The sequence below is a fragment of the Arvicola amphibius genome, chromosome 9 (assembly GCF_903992535.2).
Source record: "Arvicola amphibius chromosome 9, mArvAmp1.2, whole genome shotgun sequence".
Taxonomy (NCBI): Eukaryota; Metazoa; Chordata; class Mammalia; order Rodentia; family Cricetidae; genus Arvicola; species Arvicola amphibius.
Genome location: NC_052055.2, coordinates 11,040,010 through 11,060,743, shown reverse-complemented (window position 1 = coordinate 11,060,743; position 20,734 = coordinate 11,040,010). Strand labels below are relative to the sequence as shown.

General features: G+C 36.6%; 1 protein-coding gene across 3 annotated transcripts in view; it reads left to right on the top strand.

Annotated features, from left to right (window-relative positions):
- The window catches only part of Csmd3 (CUB and Sushi multiple domains 3), a 976,820-nt gene that overhangs the window by 921,773 nt on the left and 34,313 nt on the right, over positions 1-20,734 (top strand). For all 3 annotated transcript variants that reach the window (XM_038342099.2, XM_038342098.2, XM_042055667.1), the window contains 6 exons: positions 158-343; positions 3,243-3,416; positions 5,898-6,080; positions 11,069-11,245; positions 19,009-19,188; positions 20,670-20,730. In XM_038342099.2, coding sequence (XP_038198027.1) covers positions 158-343; positions 3,243-3,416; positions 5,898-6,080; positions 11,069-11,245; positions 19,009-19,188; positions 20,670-20,730 — 961 coding nt within the window. The remainder of the gene's footprint in view (positions 1-157; positions 344-3,242; positions 3,417-5,897; positions 6,081-11,068; positions 11,246-19,008; positions 19,189-20,669; positions 20,731-20,734) is intronic.

Here is a 20,734-nt window from a genome sequence, read left to right as displayed (position 1 = left end):
ATTTCAGTAGTTCATGGATTAACTAAATTTCTCGAGTATGTGGTTTATTTAATTAAATTTACTTCTGAAACTAAGTTTTTAAAAATTTCAACCGAGTTGCATCTAGGTATAATTATATTATTCTCAAGCTATTTTTTTTACTTTTTCACTTATTTAGTGGTCAACTGTTCTGATCCTGGGATTCCAGCCAATTCCAAAAGAGAAAGCAAAATAGAACACGGGAATTTCACCTATGGCACTGTGGTATTCTATGACTGTAATCCAGGATACTTTCTATTTGGCTCTTCAGTTTTGATATGTCAGCCAAATGGACAATGGGACAAACCTTTGCCAGAATGCATCAGTAAGTAAATAATATGAATTGTTCCTCTGAAACATTGTCATGTAAATAATATTGACATTTATTGACAACCTATACTCAAAACTATACACCTGAAGAAATTGTACTGACTGAATTAAATTATATTGACTGTTTCAAATCTACACATCTACATGTTTTACAGATTCTTTGTTTAAATGTTTTTATAATACTATTTTTTTTACTAAAATATGTAGTTTTCTATAATATTCTATGATATTATTGCTCTTGCTAGTGAGAAAGGAAGAGACATCTACTTAATCCTGGGAAGGACCCACCATAGACCAAAATGCAAACGACCAATGGCGTTATGTACCATGAATTGAGTGAGTGGTAACAACAGAAGCAGAAAAGAGTAATGGTCTGGTGCATCACCTAAGATCCACTCTAGCATGAGTGACAGCTAAAGAAAGCTGGAAACCCAGACTGCATTGTACAACTCGCATAAAACTTAACTGGTTTGTAGGCAGCTCAGATAGCAGGAGGCCTTCACAGGTCTTCCAGGTTAACTTTTTGAGAGTGTCTCCTGTCCGACCTTACTGCTTATGTTTACTTGGGGAGGGAGATGATTACAGAATCTGGTCAGTTTCAGGGACTTCTTAATTCCTAGCTGAAGGAATTTCCCTGCAGAAAGAATGTCTTACCTCCCTTTAGAGCAGTGTGTCTCAATGAACTTTCCTGCATGATAGAGGATTTCATCTTATAGGAAACTGATGCACAACAAATATTAATGTGATAGCTATTTTTCTATCATTCTCTGCCTGGGTGTCATTCACTCTCTCTAATATTATTGTTTTAGAGACAATGGTATTTTTAATTTGTATCAATATTAAACTATTGTTTAATCCTACTTAATGTTAATATGAGCAGCTATTGGTTCTTCACAATACTTGGGGATTCAAAAAGCAGTGCTAATTAAAAGTTATAGATCTTACATATTCATCCTACAAAGGCCTAAATTAACTTTAATAATGGATAATACACATTATTCGCACTTCAATGTACGATGAACAATAAAAGTACAATATGTACAAAATGTACACAAATGTACAGTAAAAGTCCCTTGACTTTTATTATATTTTGCACTAGAAGCTTAAAACACAAATACAGTAATATATATAATCCACAATAATTTAATATAAATGCAGAGATTGCTCAATTGGGTAAAAATGCTTTCCACACAATGATCTAACTTCTAGCCTTAGAACTCATGCAGAGAAAGCCAGATGTAATAGAATAAAGATGTGTTCAATGTATTCCTACATTTAAATAGAAGAGCCAGAAGTTCATAGGAAATTTAGCCCTTGTGAGTTCACAGCATAGCAGAAACAATAAACTTGGGATCTAAGCAACTAGGTGGAAGGAGTGAAGTGATTCTAAACAGGATGTCTTCTGAGCTCTGTACTTATGCTGTGGCACACGCACATGCACACACACATACACACACACTACACACACACACACACACACACACATATATATATTATATGTTATAAATAAAATTTTTGAAGATAGAAGAGGACATAATTCTGGTTCAGTCAACTGACAAGTATCAAATACAGAAAAATTATAAAAGGATGGATTAAACTGTTAAGAAATGATTTTCCAAGTAACTTTTGGATATAATAAATAATAAAATTATTTTAAAATCATGTTTTATTGAGAGAAATTTCTTTTATGTTTAAGAGGAAAGTTCTAATGAAAATGTGTGACAACACTGTGTATTCTAGAAAAGCAAAGTTTTCACTCCTTCCATACAATTTCTGATTCTATGTAACTAATTTATTTGACCTGTTAAGCAAAGTATATTTTACTTCTTTTAGTAGACTAACCCAATGATTTGAATAATTTACTTACATAGTCATTATAATCAAACCATTAACATTAATTTTTTTCAGAACATATAAATTTTAAATTCTTTAGATTTATTTTATTTTTTAGCACCAATAGACCTTTGTTTTATTGATTAATATGTCCCATTATAGAAGTTGGTAAGTATCAAGGTCATCTTTGAAGTTAATGTCTCCTTTGCATATGTTATTGATCTGGAAATGAATAGCTTTGCATGTTTCTCTAAGCTTGATTTAATAATGAACATACACTAATGTCAAAAGTTTCTGTCTTTGCATTTTGATTCTACTATGCCTGGAAAAGATTTTGAATGTCAAGCCCTTGAATCTTTTCTTTGTATAAATTCGTCCCAGGCACACAGATAGAATGTAAATCATAGAACACTTTTTCTCCATCTCTTTTATTCTCAAAATATTCTCTCCTCACTCATGGTATGATTTAATCTTTGTCATGGTTGACTTCCTTGCATTTTCATTCAGCCCATCTACCTCAGTGTTCTAAAGAAATTGTACAACTTCCTCCAGATACAGTCATTGCCATCACACCTCATTAGAGTAACACACATACAGATTTACATGCTTACATGTCTCTGTTAAACTAATGCTTAGGATGGACAACTAACCCAATAGTTCTTATAACTATGACATCTATTTATGTTTAATAAATTAAATTTTAAAAATTAGGTGTATGTTTTCTAGAGTCTTTGAGATCTTGAGATATGTCCATCTGAACTTTATCTCTAATCTTTTGACATTGCTATATAATGCTGCCATCTAGAAAGTTTACCGTTGAGAACTGAAAATTTTAAAATAAATAAACAAATAAAATTTCAGAATGTTTTAAGTAAATTTCTGATTTTGTATTCATCTATAGTCATTCCTTACGTTGGTCAAATGTGATCTTCAGACTGCTGAACAGAAATGGCTTTAACATGTTCGAATAGAAATTTTACTTTTATTTTGTAAACAAGCTGATTTGGGTGGTTCGATAGGAGATATAAAAAAATTTTATATTCAATAATTATGTATTGTAGTGATTGACTGTGGACACCCTGGCATTCCTCCTAATGCAGTCCTGTCTGGAGAGAAGTATACTTTTGGCTCAACCGTTCACTATTCCTGCACAGGAAAGCGCTCTCTTCTAGGCCAGGCTTCCAGGACTTGCCAGTTAAATGGACATTGGAGTGGCTCTCAGCCTCATTGTTCAGGTACCGCTGGGAAAGAGAGTCGTGTGTGTCACAAATTATACTATGATTACTAATCCAGAGAGCGTTCTCTAAGGACTCCAGCGTTCATCGGAAAAATTTTGAGTGAAAGCTGAACTCATTCTTTAGGCTACTTGTAAGGTAATGGAAATTGACAGGCAAGGGAGTGCTGAGTCTCCAGAGTAGTGGTCCTCAACCTTCCTAATGCTGTGACCCTGTAACTGTTCCTCACGTTGTGGTGACCCCAACCATCAAAGTATTTTCATTGCTACTTCATAAATATAATTTTGCAACTGTTATGAAACAATTTAAATATCTGATATACAAGATATCTGATATGTGAATCCATGAGAGGGTTCATTGATCTCAAAGGGTCACAACCTACAGGTTGAGAACCTCTGCTCTAGATAATAAATTTCAGGTATGTGTTTTTGATTGTGCTGTACCCCATGTAAACAATTGTGTAGTATTAGAACATGTTTCTCCATGGATTCATAAAGGTTGTTCAACTTGTTATAATAAAGTAGACATTTTATTTTAGTACAAATCATTTTTTTCCTATGAAGGAAAATTTATATGATTAATTTTTATCAGAATTCGATTATCTTTCTTTCTAAACAATGATTACTTAGTGGCAAAATTTTTAAAACTTCCTAAATCCTTTTAATTAAAATAACCTAATAAATCTTATGAAAGCAATTTATTAATACTAATGTTATTTATTAAGGATATCACCTATATTAACTATTTATAGCTATTGAAGTTATATTTAAATTAATGCATATGAAACTGTTATTTTATTAATAACCAGTAGACAGAGTATTTCATGGATTTTACTATGATTTATATCCTATTTGTTTTCTTTAAAAAAATCTATAAACTTTAGATATCGAGTAGATCTTTCATTGATACTATTTATGTTCACCCATTAACTACATATGATGCTATTTTTCTAGACTTCTCAAAATTTACATATTAATCTATCTTTTGGTATAATTTTTACTTTGTAGAGATCGGACATGCAAATTATTAGTATTAGTTTTACATTTATATTCCCTTTATAAGTGCAATAGTGAAATAGTTGCACTCACATCTTCTAAACACTGGCATTTCTCTGCACTTCTAATCGAACCCACCAATCAGTGTTATTTTAAAAGTTCCTTCCATGAAAAATGGTCTTATGTTAAGTTACTCATAATAAATTCCCAGAAGACCAATTGTACATATAAACATCCCCCTCCCTCTGTATGTATTATATTAAAAGCCAAAAACCAAATTGAAGAATAAACTATGGCATACGTGTAAACAGCGAATAACGTCCTGAAAAGGCGTGTAGTGGTTAGCATAACATCACATGTAAAAGAGAAATTTTGAGGAAAGTTTCCACATAGAACATGTCAGAACATGTCAGGAAGTGTATCCAGAAAGTGATCTAAGTGCCCTCACAGTCCCTATGGATCCTGTGGGTAGAGAAAGCTCAGCAGTGTAGAGAGTGACTGCCGCGCGCACTGCGCCCCCATCTGGTGCTCTATGCGCTACAATCCAGTTTGCGAGCTTCCAGCAAGGGGCTGGAGGTTGAAATACAGGAACACACAGAGACAGACAGACACACGGACGTCTAATCACTTGTACAAAGCCCTTTTTTAATAGCACCATGGAGGCTTAAATACCCAGCAGTTAATGGCCAACAGGTGAAAATCCCATCCTCTGATCCTCTAGGTAAGGCACAGCTATTAGTAACTCCAATTAGAAGGCTCTAGCAGAAAGAACAGCTGAAGGCCAGGACTCCAATTGCTCCCAACCAGTGAGAAAACCGTAACCTTTAAAGCAAAGCACAGGATCCTAGCGATGAGAGCGATGAAGGACACTCTGTTGCGAAGTTGATACCCAGCTTCCACCTCAGGGTTACTCAGAGTTTACTTCCTGCGTTTTCACACATGAAAAAATACAGTTGGTTGCTATCTTGTTCCTGACAGTCATTGGAAGAGGAAATTTAAAAAAGGATCATTTTCAAGGCATAGGAATAATTCTGTTACGAGATTTACTCGAATCTAACATACCGTAGTTCCAGAAGATCAACTGAAAATGCATCAATAATTAGGTGATTCAGAGAAGGAATTCTGTGGTAACTGAATCCAGTCTTTTTAATTTTCATGAATGCATTGCCCATTGAATCCATAGTCTTGTCATTTACAAATTTCCCATAAGTTCCATTACCAGCTAGATTCTAAAAACAATAAAGAAATATCCATAATCTTTTAAAATTTGTTCACAAATCTCCAATAAGAAAAATAACTTGATACTCAGACACCATGTTCATTTGTGTTCTCTCTTCATGTGATTCTAGTCACGTGAAATACATTTTTATGCAATCAAGTTATGTGAAAACAGCACTCACAAAAGTAAATGTCTATCAATTGGCCAAATTTGTGACCATAATAAATGCATATCATAATAAATTAATTTCCACTTTTCTGCATGCAGGTGATACTACTGGTACATGTGGGGATCCAGGCACTCCTGGTCATGGCTCTAGACAGGAAAGTGACTTCAGAACTAAAAGTACTGTACGCTTTGCTTGTGATTCTGGATATATCCTTTATGGTTCAGAAGAAAGAACTTGCTTACCCAATGGCAGCTGGACTGGGAGACAGCCAGAATGCAAAGGTAATCTCAAGTTGGAGTTAGCTCTACTAAGAGTGCTACTCGTACTGCCGTCTGATTATAAACTATATTGAACTGAAGAATTAATAAAACATATATCTGAGTTTGCCCATGACTGAATTAGATTATGAAGGCTCTGGTCCCTGTAATGTTTTCACTAAATCCACCGACAAATTAAAGTTTCAGTAGAATATTGGGAGATGGTATGATTATAGAAGATGGGCTTTATTTTAAGAAGTCGGTAGCTAGGTGCATATTTTTGAAGGGGGAGTTTGGGCTCCAGTCTTCCTCTCTTCTTCCTTGCCACCTCCATGTGAGACGCTTTGCTCTGCCAGTCCTACCCACTGTCACGATGCTCTCATTTGTCACAGCCTTCTATAGTGGGGTCATCTGGCTTTATGCTACAACTTCTGAACCTGTGAGCCAAACAAATCCTATACCCTTTAAGTCATATATGTCAGGTACTATTTCACAACAATGAAAGGCTGACCAGTATGGCATTCCAATTTGATGTGTATTCAAATTCACCTGGATACTATTACTATATTACTTACTATATTATTACATTACTATATAAGTATATACTAATATTACTATAACTTTCATATTCCCATTTTTTTAAAAAAATATTTATTTGTTTGTTATATATACAATATTCTGCCTGTGTGTATGTCTGCAGGCCAGAAGAGGGCACCAGACTTCATTACAGATGGTTGTGAGCCACCATGTGGTTGCTGGGAATTGAACTCAGGACCTTTGGAAGAGCAGGCAATGCTCTTAACCACTGAGCCATATCTCAAGCTCCTCATATTCCCATCTTAAAACAGTATTTTATTGGCACTGTTCTGTCATAGAATTATTAAAATAATAATTATATTGAAACATGTTTGGTCATTCATTTAAAAACACTATACCTTTTTCTGTCATATTGAGTTGCCTTATCCAGCCTTGGTATGCATGTTTGTTCCTAGTTATATTGTAACTTGTTATGTGTGTTTAGTTGATGACCCTTGGGGGCATGCTTTTCTGAAGGGAAATGGAGGAGCAGTAGAATTGCAGAGGGGATGTATATGGGGGAACTTGAAAGAGTAAAGGGAAGGGAAACTGGTTGGGACCTAATGTGTGAGAAAAAAGCCCCCAAACCAACCAAACAAAATAAACTTGATACCCAAATGATGCAAGGGAAACTCCCCACAAAACGACAAGGGTGATCCCATGTAAGTCTCCTAGTGATAAAGGATAGGTGGCTTAAACTGGCCACCTCCTGTTTAAGTGGAGTGGAGTGTCCCAATTGTCCTTCATCCAGTAAGTGAAGAAAACAGATACAGAGAACACAGTAAAATAATAAGCCGACCTTGAAGAATCCTGCTGAATACAGGGAGGAAGGATTGTAGGAGCCAGAAGGTTCAAGGACATCACAAGAAAATCCACAGAAACAATTAACTCGATTCATAGGAACTCATAAAGTCTGAACCAACAACTAGGGAGCCTGTATGGAATCAATCTAGTGCCATGTTTTGTTGATACCCATGGGAGGCTTCTCCTTTTTGAACAGAAACAGAAGACTGAAGTGGATGGGGGAGGGGCAGAAAGGAGTGGGAAGGAAGTGGAGGAGAGAATTGGAGGGGAAAGTATAGTTGGGATGTAAAATTAATTAATTAATTGAATTTTAAAAATACACAAATTAGCAAGCATTTTGGGTGAAAAATTAAAAATACTGCCAGAATTTTTTATCCTATTTATTGGTATTATACACAGTAGGAAAAATAGCTTGTTCTCACATCAACCTTACAATATTATGTTTGTCTTCCACATTTCTACAAATGGAAGTAAAATACTTAGATCAATTTACTATTTGTAGAGCACAAATTTTGTTACTAGGATTGGTAATGTGTTAATCTCATAACTGATATTAATGTATGTTTAATATTGGATGGACTCTGAAATGTAATTTTAAAATGCCCTAAAAGAATTACCTTATTCTTGTCATTGCTTCATATTAAAAGCAAAACTTTCAAAGTTACTTAGAAGACTTACCTAATGGTGCACCCAACGTACTGATTTAGAGACAGGAAATGGTTTCCATATGACACTCTTCTGCTCTTGATTGACTTTATTATGGAAATGTTTTCATCATGTTTAAGATTAGTATTCGTGCTCCTGAATCATGACACAGAAACTTCATTTAGTTTTCAATGCATAACCTAACTCAGGCACATTTCTGACTAGCTCTTTTAACCTAATATGTTTTCCTTCATCTAACATTTGCCTCTGGGTTTATTGCCTTTCTTCTGTGTATATTACTTTCATTGCTTCTTTGTCTTGCTGGTATCTGCTTGCCTTCTTGTTCCAGGTGTGTTCCTTGTTCTCTCCTTCTCTTTCTTTTTGAGCCTATATTTATTCTCTTAGTTGATTTTCAGCCTGCTAGTCCTGCCCGTCCTTTCTCCTGACTAGATATTGGCCATTCAGCTCTTTATTGACCAATCAGATGCCTTAGGCAGGCAAGGTGAAACAAATGCAACACGTCTCTTCATAATTAAACAAATGCAGCATAAAGTGACACACCTTTACACAGTTAAAGTCATATTCTGCAACATAAACAAATGTGAACACATCTTTAACTAGTTCCAATAATATTCCACAAAATTCTTTGTCTGGGGGAGGGACACTGTGTTAGAATTTTATTGCTGTGAAGAGGCACCATGACCACAATAATTCTTATAAAGGAAACCATTTAATTGGGGCTTCCTTAGTGAAGAGGTTTAGTTCATTATTGTCATGGAGGGAGACACTGTGCTGTAGAGAGAGCTAAGAGTTCTGTATCTTCATCTGTAAGTAATAAGTAAACTGTGTCATTGGACATTACTTGAGCATATATGAGACCTCAAATCCCACTTCTGCATGACACACTTGTAACAATGCCACAGCTACTCCAACAAGAAAACAACTCCTAAAAGTGCCCCTCTCTATAGGTCAACCATTCAAATACATGAATCTCCGAGGGCCATACCTATTCACACCACAACATTTGACATCCTGGCTTCCATAAGATTGTATCAGTAAGATAATGACTATGTAGCCATTTCTAGAAGAAAATATTTTATAGCTTACTCCCTGGTATTTTGGCTCTTAGAGTATTTTTTAAACCACATCTTTGGTGATGTTCTTTGGTTTCTATTGTCTATCTCATCGATGAATTTACCAGACCAATGTAATTCCCTACTGTATTCTACATCTTATTCTTATACCTTCAGAAAAGTGCCATTAAATAAACTTGTTTTTACAACAAACAGAGACCATTACAGAAAAATCACAAATGGACACAATGTAGAGAAAAACAGAGATAATAACAACAGACAAATTTACATCACAGCTCCTGTGCCTATAGCTCAGGAAACATCACCAAAAAGTGCTGGAAAGATTGGAAAAGCCAGAATGCCAGGAAGTCAGCTTACCTTCAGTTTCTGGGAGGCAAATAAGGGCACTAGCAATGGCTTATATTGAATGGAGTCTTTTGAAATTCCCTGACCAACAACTGAAATGTATATATGCCATGCCAGGCATTGGGGTTTTCTTTGGAGAACATTGTCACCACAATCACTGCACACATATACACACACATACATGCACACACACACATACACACACACATTACTGGTGTCACTTGCAAACATCCCATTTCTCTCCCTCTCCCTATACCCCCACCCCAGGTAAATACGCCCCTCCGCACTTCCATGATTTCACTTTATAGCATCTGTGACCTACTATGCCTCTCTAAGAACTCCCACAATGCATGCTCGGCCTTTTAGATACTTGGTTTCTGCTCATACTCCATGTGATGTTCTCACATGGAGATATTTGAAGGTAGGATTCACAAACAGGATGGGAAATATGATGTTTGTCTCCAGGGTTGAGTCACTTTATGCTTTATAATAATTTCTAGTTCCATAGAATTACCTGCAAGTTTCTTGATTTTATATTTTGTTAAGACGGAATTGTATCCCATTGTGAATATATACCAAATTTTCATAATCCATTCATTCATTGAAGAATATTTAGCCTTTCCATCTGCTCGTATTGTGAGTAAAGAAGCAATTAACATGAATGAACAAGTATCAGGTGGTAGGGTGTTAAGTCTCTTGGCCTATGATGAAGAGTAGTATATCTAAGTGTTACGGTATGTTTTTTTTCATTAGCTTATTAGTCTGTAAGACAATGCAAATTTGTGATTCTTTATTGAAAACATAATTCATTTTACTTGTTCTTTTTATGTGCTGAATTGCCTAAAGAAAGGAACTATAGCAATGCAAATTTTTATATTTATGTAAAATATGCGTGGATGTGTACAATATTTATATTCTGTAAATAAGTAAATAAATTAATAAATATATGAAACAGCTTTTCTCAAGAAATGCAAATATAATGAATCTATTGCATACTATTCCTGTTATTAATTGTCTAAACTTTTATGAATTGGTTTTAAAGCAAAAGAAAGACCTCATGGTATATGAAGGCTACCCTCTTTTAATGGTTACTTTTTCTTTGCAATAGTTGTACTAAAACTACTAACTCTACTAACAGTTTTTTAAAAATAATTCATTTATTTTTATTTTATATACATTGGTGTTTTGCCTGCAAGTATGTCCATATATAGGAATCAGATCCTCTGTAATAGGAGTAGCAGACAACTACAAGCTGTCATGTGGGTACTTGGAATGGAAACTGGGTCCTCTAGAAGAGCAGGCAATGCTCTTAACCGCTGAGTCATCAGTTTTTAAAACTGTTATTTCATTCGAAATCTAGTAACTAAGACAATAAAATTAGCATAAAATGATTTGAATTTAAACTATATAGGAAGATATTTCTCTGCAAAGTTTGAAGAACATTACTATTTCCTTGGATAATTTTAAGGAAACATTAATCATTAATTGCTTGCGAAAGGATTTCTTTTTGATTATTTTTGAACATGCTCCTAAACTTTCATTTGACAGCTGTGCAATGTGGCAACCCAGGAACAACAGCAAATGGGAAAGTCTTTCGAATTGATGGTACAACGTTTTCCAGTTCCGTCATCTATTCCTGCGCAGAAGGCTATATTCTTTCTGGACCCTCTGTAAGACAGTGTACTGCCAATGGAACGTGGTCTGGAAGTTTGCCCAACTGTACAAGTAAATCTTTTCTTAACATTTCAAAAGTTTCATTCAAGTGAAAATGTATAAAGGTGTCTTTGGGCTTCAGCTAAATGTTACCTGTTTGAGATTAAAAGATTATGTATGTTTATGATTAAACTATATAATAGTGATTGCAAAAACTGGTAGTTTCACCAAGGTACTATATTGGCTGGATGAGGAAAGAGAAAATCAGTCATATTTTATATAATTTAATAAATAGTTATTAAATATGAGCTTATCAGAATAAAATTGAAATATATACATAAAATTAAAATGATGCAGACCGAGTACATCATACCAAGGAACATAAATGTAGTTACATATACACTTATGCATGTGAAAACACATCCATGTTAAAAGAAAACACATATGCTTGTAAAAATAGTGTATCTCAAAGAGAACAAGGAGATGCAGGAGATTTATAAGGATAGAAAGGGAGGGGAACATAATTGAATTCTCAAAAATGAACAAAACACTTCATAAGAAGCAAAAGAAAATACTTATGTTAAATGGAAGTTATTAATGTCTCTATACCTTCCCATGTATACCACATGTGTGTATACCCAGTTCCTGGAGCCCATAGTGCATACTGTATACATGGGCTTTGGAAAAATGAGTTTGTGTTAGGTTTCAGGTTAAAAAATAAATAAACAAAGCCAGGAGGTGGTTGCACATGCCATTAATCGTTTACTGATTTGCTTAGAAGATTTTTTTATTAAAAATTTCTGCCTCCACCCACCTCCCATTTCCCTCCCCCTCCCCCAACTCTCCACCCCATCCCTCTCCAGTCCAAAGAGCAGTCAGGGTTCCCTGCCATGTGGGAAGTCCAAGGTCCTTCCCCCTCCATCGAGGTCCAGGAAGGTGCGCATCTAAACAGACTAGGCTCCCCCAAAGCCAGTACATGTAGTAGGATCAAAACCCAGTGCCTTTGTCCTTGGCTTCTCAGTCAGCCCTCATTGTCCACCACGTTCAGAGAGTCCGGTTTGATCCCATGCTTCTTCAGTCCCAATCGAGCTGACCATGGTGAGCTCCCATTAGATCAGCCCCACAGTCTCGGTGGATGGGCGCACCCCTCACAGTCCTGACTTCCTTGCTCATGTTCTCCCTCCTTCAGCTCCTCATTTGGGCCTTGAGAGCTCAGTCCAGCGCTCCATTTGGGTCTCTGTCTCTATCTCCATCCATTGCCAGATGAAGCTTCCATGGTGATATGCAAGATTCATCAGTATGGCTATAGGAAAGGGCCATTTCAGACTCCCTCTCCTCAGCTGCCCAAGGAACTAGCTGGGGACATCTCCATGGATACCTGGGAACCCCTTTAGAGTCAAGTCTCTTGCCAACTCTAAAATGGCTCCCTTAATTAAGAAGTTCAAATGGCCAAAAGACACTTAAGGTCATGCTCAACCTCCTTAGCGATCAGGGAAATGCAAATCAAAACAACTTTGAGATACCATTTTACACCTGTCAGAATGGCTAAAATAAAAAACACTAATGATAGCCTTTGCTGGAGAGGATGTGGAGTAAGGGGTACACTCATCCATTGCTGGTGGGAATGCAAACTTGTGCAACCACTTTGGAAATCAGTGTGGTGGTTTCTCAGGAAATTCGGGATCAACCTACCCCAGGATCCAGCAATACCATTCTTGGGAGTATACCCAATAGATGCCCTATCATACTAAAAAAGCATTTGTTCAACTATGTTCATAGCAGCATTATTTGTAATAGCCAGAACCTGGAAACAACCTAGATGCCCCGCAATGGAAGAATGGATAAAGAAAGTGTGGAATATGTACACATTAGAGTACTACTCAGCGGTAAAAAACAATGACATCTTGAACTTTGCATGCAAATGGATGGAAATAGAAAACACTATTTTGAGTGAGGTAACCCAGATCCAAAAAGATGAATTTGGTATATACTCACTCATAAGTGGATTCTAGACATAAATAAAGGTCAGTGAGCCTATAATTAGTGATCCTAGAGAAGCTAAATAAGAAGATGAACACAAAGAAAAACATATAGTTATCCTCCTGGATATTAGAAGTAGACAAGATTGCCAGGCAAAAATTGGAAACTGGGGGGTGGGGTGGGGATGGGGTGAGGATAAGGGGAGATAGGGAGATGGGGAGAGAAAAGTGAGGAGGGGAAGATGTGGAGACCTTGGGGGATTGGGATGGTTGGGATGGAGGAAGGGTGGATAGTGGAGCAGGGAAGAAGATTTTTTTTATACTTGCTGTTTTTCCCCCTTTTTTATGTACTAAGATTTCTACTACCAAAATGACCAATGCTCAGTGTTTTGCATCTGGCAAGTCTTATTCAATTGAGACAAAGACAGTACATTTAATAGATGAAGTTGAGTCATAGGAATTCTAAGGCTTTTAATTCCCAACATTCAGCATGATAATTGGGCTCTTAATGGATCCTTGGCACCTACCCAGAAGAATAAAACCTTTCAGAATGTTTTTCTTCTTTTAGGAGATTGTTCTAAACACGGGGCTGATCTCACAAGAGAGAACTAGGTGATGAATAATAATTAAAAATGAGACTGAATGAATGGATATCAAGATATGATGTAATTCCTATGAAGGAGAAGGTGCTATTTCTGAGTAGTATTGTTCTTGACCTTGGCCTATTTCACTTTCTGGGGAGATAGTTTTGGTGGTCACACTACAAAGTGAGGCTTGCTTTGGAAGAAAGCATGTAGTTACTAGAGATAATATCTCACAAGGCACAAAACTACCACCATAGTTAGGAAGTATCTATACTAAACATTAAGAGTGGCAGTGGTTGAACAAGCCTCTGTTGCTGAGATTTAAAAAGAAAACTGGCATTCTAATTCAGAGATTATAGAAGTTTATAACCATTATCATACTGAGGGTATCTCTACCCTCTCCTTAATATCATTTTGGTGCTACAGTAGTGTTATTTTCCTATATTGGCAAAGTATTTATGTATTTGATGTCTCATCAGACATTCTCTTTAGTGTACTGTCTGTAATAATGAGCAAAGAATAGCTCAATAGCTAGTTTGGTTATATAAAATAGAATGAATGTATATCTGAATAAGAGGATATAAAATATTAAAATAAAGCACTCGAGCTTGTGGGTAAAACATGTATAATATTCATTATAAAATCCATTAGAATGAGTTACATTTTAATTATGGAACATGTCATATATTACTTTAAAGTATATAGTTAGAGGTTTACAAAAGATGTTAATCTGTAAATAGATTTTTAGTGGCAAACATTGACTAAAATACTACAATTATACCTTATTTGTGGTGTAGAGATCATGTATTTTAGATTTATTATAAATAGTACCAAATGACATTAACTCCATAGAATGGAATAAGAATAATTACACAAACAAACTGAAAAGTTTAAAATAATGGGACCTTGTTGGATTTCTGTTTAAACTGACAATTCAATTACTCTTTCACAAATTCATTAACATATTTATCCCAGAAGCAAATATTTAATCTCTCATGGTGATGTACACGCTCTACTAATTTCTGAGAATATAAGAACATAGAAATATCAGTCCTGTTATATGTGTATATTTAAAGATTTGGCTTGTTTTTTAAGATTTTCAAGAGAAAACCCACATTTACCATGGCCTATTGATGTCTCCAATTTTAGGGTAAAGCCATAAAGAGTTACTGATCTATGGTTTTGCCCACACAGGCCAAAGCCTCTTTTGGTAGCTGCAAACAAGCTGGTAGAGAATGAATTAATTTGCCAACCAGATGAGATTTACAAAGCCTGTTGCTATTGGAAACTGACTCTTCTCTTGGCCTTTGCTTCATTAGGAAGTCACCAGACAACCTCTTCTGAAGTTTTCATTGTCAGATGTTCATTAATGCTGCTGCCATTGTGTGCTCAGCTCCTGCTCAGTACCAGTGAAACAAAGGCACTCTCTTCTTGACTGGTGGTTGCATCTCAGCTCATGTGCCCTTGTAATCCCATGGCTGTTCCATCTAGCCAAAATTCTAATTCAGTCTACAAAAGGACCTGTCCAGAAAACATGAATTAGGGGATATTTCTCTTAATATCCTTCTCACTAAAATCTGGGTGAAGCCATATAATAACCTAAAGAAACATGATAAAAAGTTTAAAGTGTTTAGGCATTTTTATATGGTGGTAAATTTGGAAGCTATGAAAAGTAATAATGGTAATTTTTGTAATTCACAGGATTATTTGTTTACTATACAACTCTGCTGCATCTTATTAAAATATTTTTTCATATTGATAATCATGGAAATAAATGCTTTCTTGATGAAAATTTTAAATCGAACTGAGGTTAAACTTGATTAGTTGGAATTCTATGAACTACTTTACAAGGCTGAGATTATATATGAGATACCCTACATATTATTCTTTAATTTAAATGCCAATATTCCTATTCTTAAAGTCCATAGACTCCAACAATATAGAATCATATATAAAGAATCTTGGCATAATAAATCTTAATAGAAAACTAATAAATAAATAATATACTAATAAATAAAATTTAATTATATTTTTCAAATACTAGAAAAAGTTAATTTAAAAGGAATTCAGCAGATAGAGGGTGTGGTCTTCTAGTAAAGATTTACCAACACAAGCTTTTTGCCCTACTACAAACAGATGATATAATAAGGCAATTAAGGTTAATCATGCTAAGTAATATTTTATCTGCATAAAATTATCAGCCTAATTTATCTATTACTTTCTTTTAGCTGTCTGAAATCTATTAACCATTTCATTTTCCAAGTCATGCTTAAGACCCTACTGCAAAATAATTTGCACTTTTAGGACTTCATTAAGAACTGTATTTTGTTTGTTTTTAACTGAATTGTCTTGTGTTATCTCTGCTTCTCAGCCGTTCCAAGTATTTCTGAAAGTCTTTGGTAGCAGTTTAAATGATTTTACATTTTATATTCAGACAGCCTAGCCAAGACCTCACTGCAATCAATATGAATCCAATGTTGAATAAAGATTCTGTCTTAGAGTTCAGTCCTTGTTGGTGGCCATCACGGTTTCTGATCTGTTTATTTTTTTTTCTTTTGTAGCTGAAGCCCATGGGTTAATTGATATGAGCTGAGCTATATTGGCTTTTTTTTTTTTTTTTTTTTTTTTTTGGTTCTTCGAGACAGGGTTTCCCTGTAGTTTCTAGAGCCTGTCCTGGAACTAGCTCTTGTAGACCAGGCTGGCCTCGAACTCAGAGATCCGCCTGCCTCTGCCTCCCGAGTGCTGGGATTAAAGGCCTGCGCCACCACCGCTTGGCCTGTATGTTTGTTTTTTGTTAAAAATTTCCGCCTCCTCCCTGCCTCCCATTTACCCCCTCCCTCTCCTGTCCAAAGAGCAGTAAGGGTTCTCTGCCCTGTGGGAAGTCCAAGTTCCACCCCCCTTCATCCAGATCCAGGAAGGTGAGCATCCAAACAGGCTAACCCCCCAACCCCCCACCAAAAGCCAGTATCCGTAGTAGGATCCAAATCTAGTGTCATTGTCCTTGGCTTCTCAGCAGCCCTCATTGTCTGCCATGTTCAGGGAGACCGCTTTTATTCCATTCTTTTTTAGTCCCAGCCCAGCTGGCCTTGGTAAGCTCCGAATAGATCAGCCCCACCATCTCAGTGGATGGGAGCACCCCTCGCAGTCCAGACTTCCTTGCTCTTGTTCTCCCTCCTTCTGCTCTGCATTTGAACCTTGGGAGCTCAGTCCGGTCCAGCAATGTGTGGCTCTGTCTCTATCTCTATCCATCGCCAGATGAAGGTTCCCTCACGGTCCTGACTTTCTTTCTTATGTTCTCCCTCCTTCTGCTCCTCATCAGGACCTTGGGTGCTCAGTCCGGTCCTCCAATGTGGGGCTCTGTCTCTATCTCCATCCTTTGCCAGGTGGAGGTTCTATGGTGATATGCAAGATATCCATCAGTATGGCTATAGGAACTGGCCTTTTCCGGCTCCCTCTCCTCAGCTGCCCACGGAACTAGCTGGGGGGCATCTCCCTGGATACCTGGGAACCCCTCTAGAGTCAAGTCTCTAAACAACCCTAAGATGGTTCCCTTAATTAGGATATATGCTTCCCTGCTCCCATATCCACCCTTCCTGTATCCCAAGCATCCTATTCACCCAAGCTCTCCCCATCCTTCCCTTGACCCCATCCCACCCCACCCCCAAGTTCCCAATTTTTGCCCGGCAATCTTGTCAACTTCCAATATCCAGGAGGATAACTATATGTTTTTCTTTGGGTTCACCTTCTTATTGTCTTCTCAAGGATCACAAATTATAGGCTCGATGTCCTTTTGAGATGGGGTTTGTCTGTAGCTTTGGAGCCTGTCCCGGAACTAGCTCTTGTAGACCTGGTTGGCCTCAAACTCACAAAGATCAGACTGCCTCTGCCTCACAAGTGCTGGATTTAAAGGCAGGTGTCACCACCTCCCAGCTGAAAGCTATTGTCTTTGACCCTTGATAGTGGTCTGGTCTATGAGATCATCACAACCTTGTGTCCCTTGCTATATCTGGGTTCCATATGTCCATGTCTATTGTGATGACAGTATAAGAATTGGTTGACTGAGGTCCAGACCCTCACCATAATAGTTTCCATTTTTCTTGTGAAAGTGAGTACAAATGAGGAAAGCCAAAATAATATATTAATAAAGTTCATGACCCAGCAAAGCAATGACTCACTCCTAGACTTCAACACTAGAGAGTCCCCTAAGTATATGTTAAGGCTATTAGTTTGGTGTCTTTGTAGGACTCCTAACAGTGGGAACTGGCAAATCTGACTCCTTTCCCACTCTTGAGATACTTTTCTTCCTATTGGGTGACCTTCTCCAGCCTCAGTAGGAGGGCTTTTGTCTTTGTCTTCCAGTATCTTGTGTTCTCTTGTTTGGCTATCATCTCTTGAATGCCTGCTGTTTCTAAAGAGGAAATAGAGGAAGCAGTTTGCAGTAGATGGGGGTTTGGGGGAGCTGGGAAGAATGCAGCGAGGAGAATCTGTGGTCTGGATCTATTGTATGAGAGAAAAAATATAATTTCCATAAAAACTAAAATAGAGCAAAAATCTTGAATTCATAAGACCATTTTCATAATACCCCTGGCACATTTATTCTATAATAGAGACTGCAAAATTTTGAAGGTAGCCTAGGTTGATAAAGAGCTGTTTGATATGAGAAATGAGGCCACAAAGAGGAAGACTGTTATCAGATGTTTTTAAAAACTGGTTTTATTTGAACAATTTTTTTAAAAAATTAAGTCAGATTTTTATTTAATGATCCATGTATACATACCCGGGGATGCACAAACATTCAGCACCGGGTGTGTACATTAGGAGCAATGCGGATGAATCAGCTCTCTTCTTCCAACATGTGGGTGCTGAAAAGAGAGTTCAGGTCATCAGGCTTGATGACGAGGACTTTTACCTGCTGGGCCACCTTGCCTGTCCCGCCTTCCAGTTTCTTAACGTAGTTTCTGCATGATCACACAGTGCAAATTGGAAAGTGCTTCCTGAAGCAGTTTCCTATAGCGCAATGGCATCTTAACCAAGATTCTTTTCAAGGTGTAGGTGGCACTTCTGGACAACATGCCCAACATCTGTAATGATGATTCCTGATGATAATTAAGCCCTACCAATGTGTTCTTTGAATATGCTTAGGTTTTGTGGCTAAAAACAAGCATGGTAGCTCTTTCCCCTGCATACCTGTTAAGCAAATCTTATGATTACCTCTTGATGTCAACTACAGGCTGTGCTAACCCTCTGCCTTCTTCTCATTTGGTACTGATAGTAATCAGCTGTGGAGACCCAGGCATACCAGCCAATGGACTGAGATACGGAGATGATTTTGTGGTTGGGCAAAACGTTTCTTACATGTGCCAGCCAGGTTATACTATGGAGCTAAATGGCTCCAGCGTCAGGATGTGCACAACCAATGGCACGTGGAGTGGACTTATGCCAACATGTAGAGGTACGGAAATACTTCTGTGTACACTGCAAATAATCATTACATAGTTTCCTTTTTATTAGCAAAGTTCATATATATTTAAGTATATATTTATTCTACTCCATTTTTTTTCCGATACCAAAGTGTGGGGTATTTTATTTTAATGTCCTAGTGTAACATGCAAATGTTTTAAAATGGTATTTTTTTTTAATCAAACTTATGTTTAATTGTAAATAGTGACAATGAGCTGTAATCCAGCAAGAGATCAAAGCACAGGATTGGTATATGTTCACTACTGATGCTTTTACCACTGGGTGGATATTTGTAAAGGGATGTATCTTGAACAAGTTTGTAACTTTAATCTGTGGAGAGATTTGATTCCATCTTTTTCAGATGGTAAAAGAAAATGTTAATTTAGTGAAGCTAATGTGGATAATGGTATTTTAATACTTACGTTAAAGAAAACTTTATGTCAGATAAGGGCTAGTTTCCTGATAGCTTTAGTTTTAATAATTGATGTTATGTCAGATAAGGGCTTGTTTTCTGATAGCTTTATTTTTAATAATTGATGTTCCTTCTCTATTCATCCATCCCTTAGGTGTCTAAGAATTGATCACTTAATATATACATGACATATTTCCACAAATATAATAATTCCAAGAATTTTTTTTACTATTTTACATTTTCTGAGTAAAATTCCAGATAGTTTAATTTTATTGCCTACATATCATATTAATCTATTTAATCTATATGTAGTTTATCATAGTGATCTATACATGTGTTTACTTCAAAAGTTATTTTCTAGTTCATTTATATGTGTAATAGAAATTGAAATTTTAGAAAACTCAAAAACTTGTTTATCCCTGTTGTTAACCATCACAACAGAGCTTTCTCATTTTGGTGCTTAGAAATATGTTACCTCTTTTTTTCTCTCATGTCTGACAGTTTCCAACATGACTCTTCCCCAAAGATAACACAAGTTAAGCAAATTATAATTTGAAATTAATTATATATTTACAAATATGATAATAGGCTTTAAAGTATGAATCTGCCTGTTTTCAGGATGCATACTGAATACTGTAATAAGACACACAGCTATAAAACTGCTTCTAAATCCCCCAGATAACACACCGGATCGAAATCTAGCCTCGGCACCCAGCTCATCAGCCTCCTTGGGAAATAATTTTATGTAAGACACAGGATGGCCATCAGTTGCGGTATACCAGACAGAAGGTCATCCTCTCTACCTCCCCCTTCATTTTTAGGAAGCTTGCTATTTTGTAAAAGAACTGGGAGCCATTATGTTGCCCAAAGCAAGCGTCCTCCCCCACGGTTTCATTTTCGCGATCTTTCAAAAAGACGAATAGGAGGATAAAACATGCCACATGGCATTGTCCTCCAAAAGGTTAAATAGCACATATGCAGCGCTTAATGATATTTATTTATTTATTTCACACTGAGAGTATTTCAACAGCTGTGTCTAATTACTTTTAATGTAATTGCAGCTGTTACCTGCTCAGCTCCTCCCCAGATCTCTAATGGAAGGCTGGAAGGAACAAATTTCGACTGG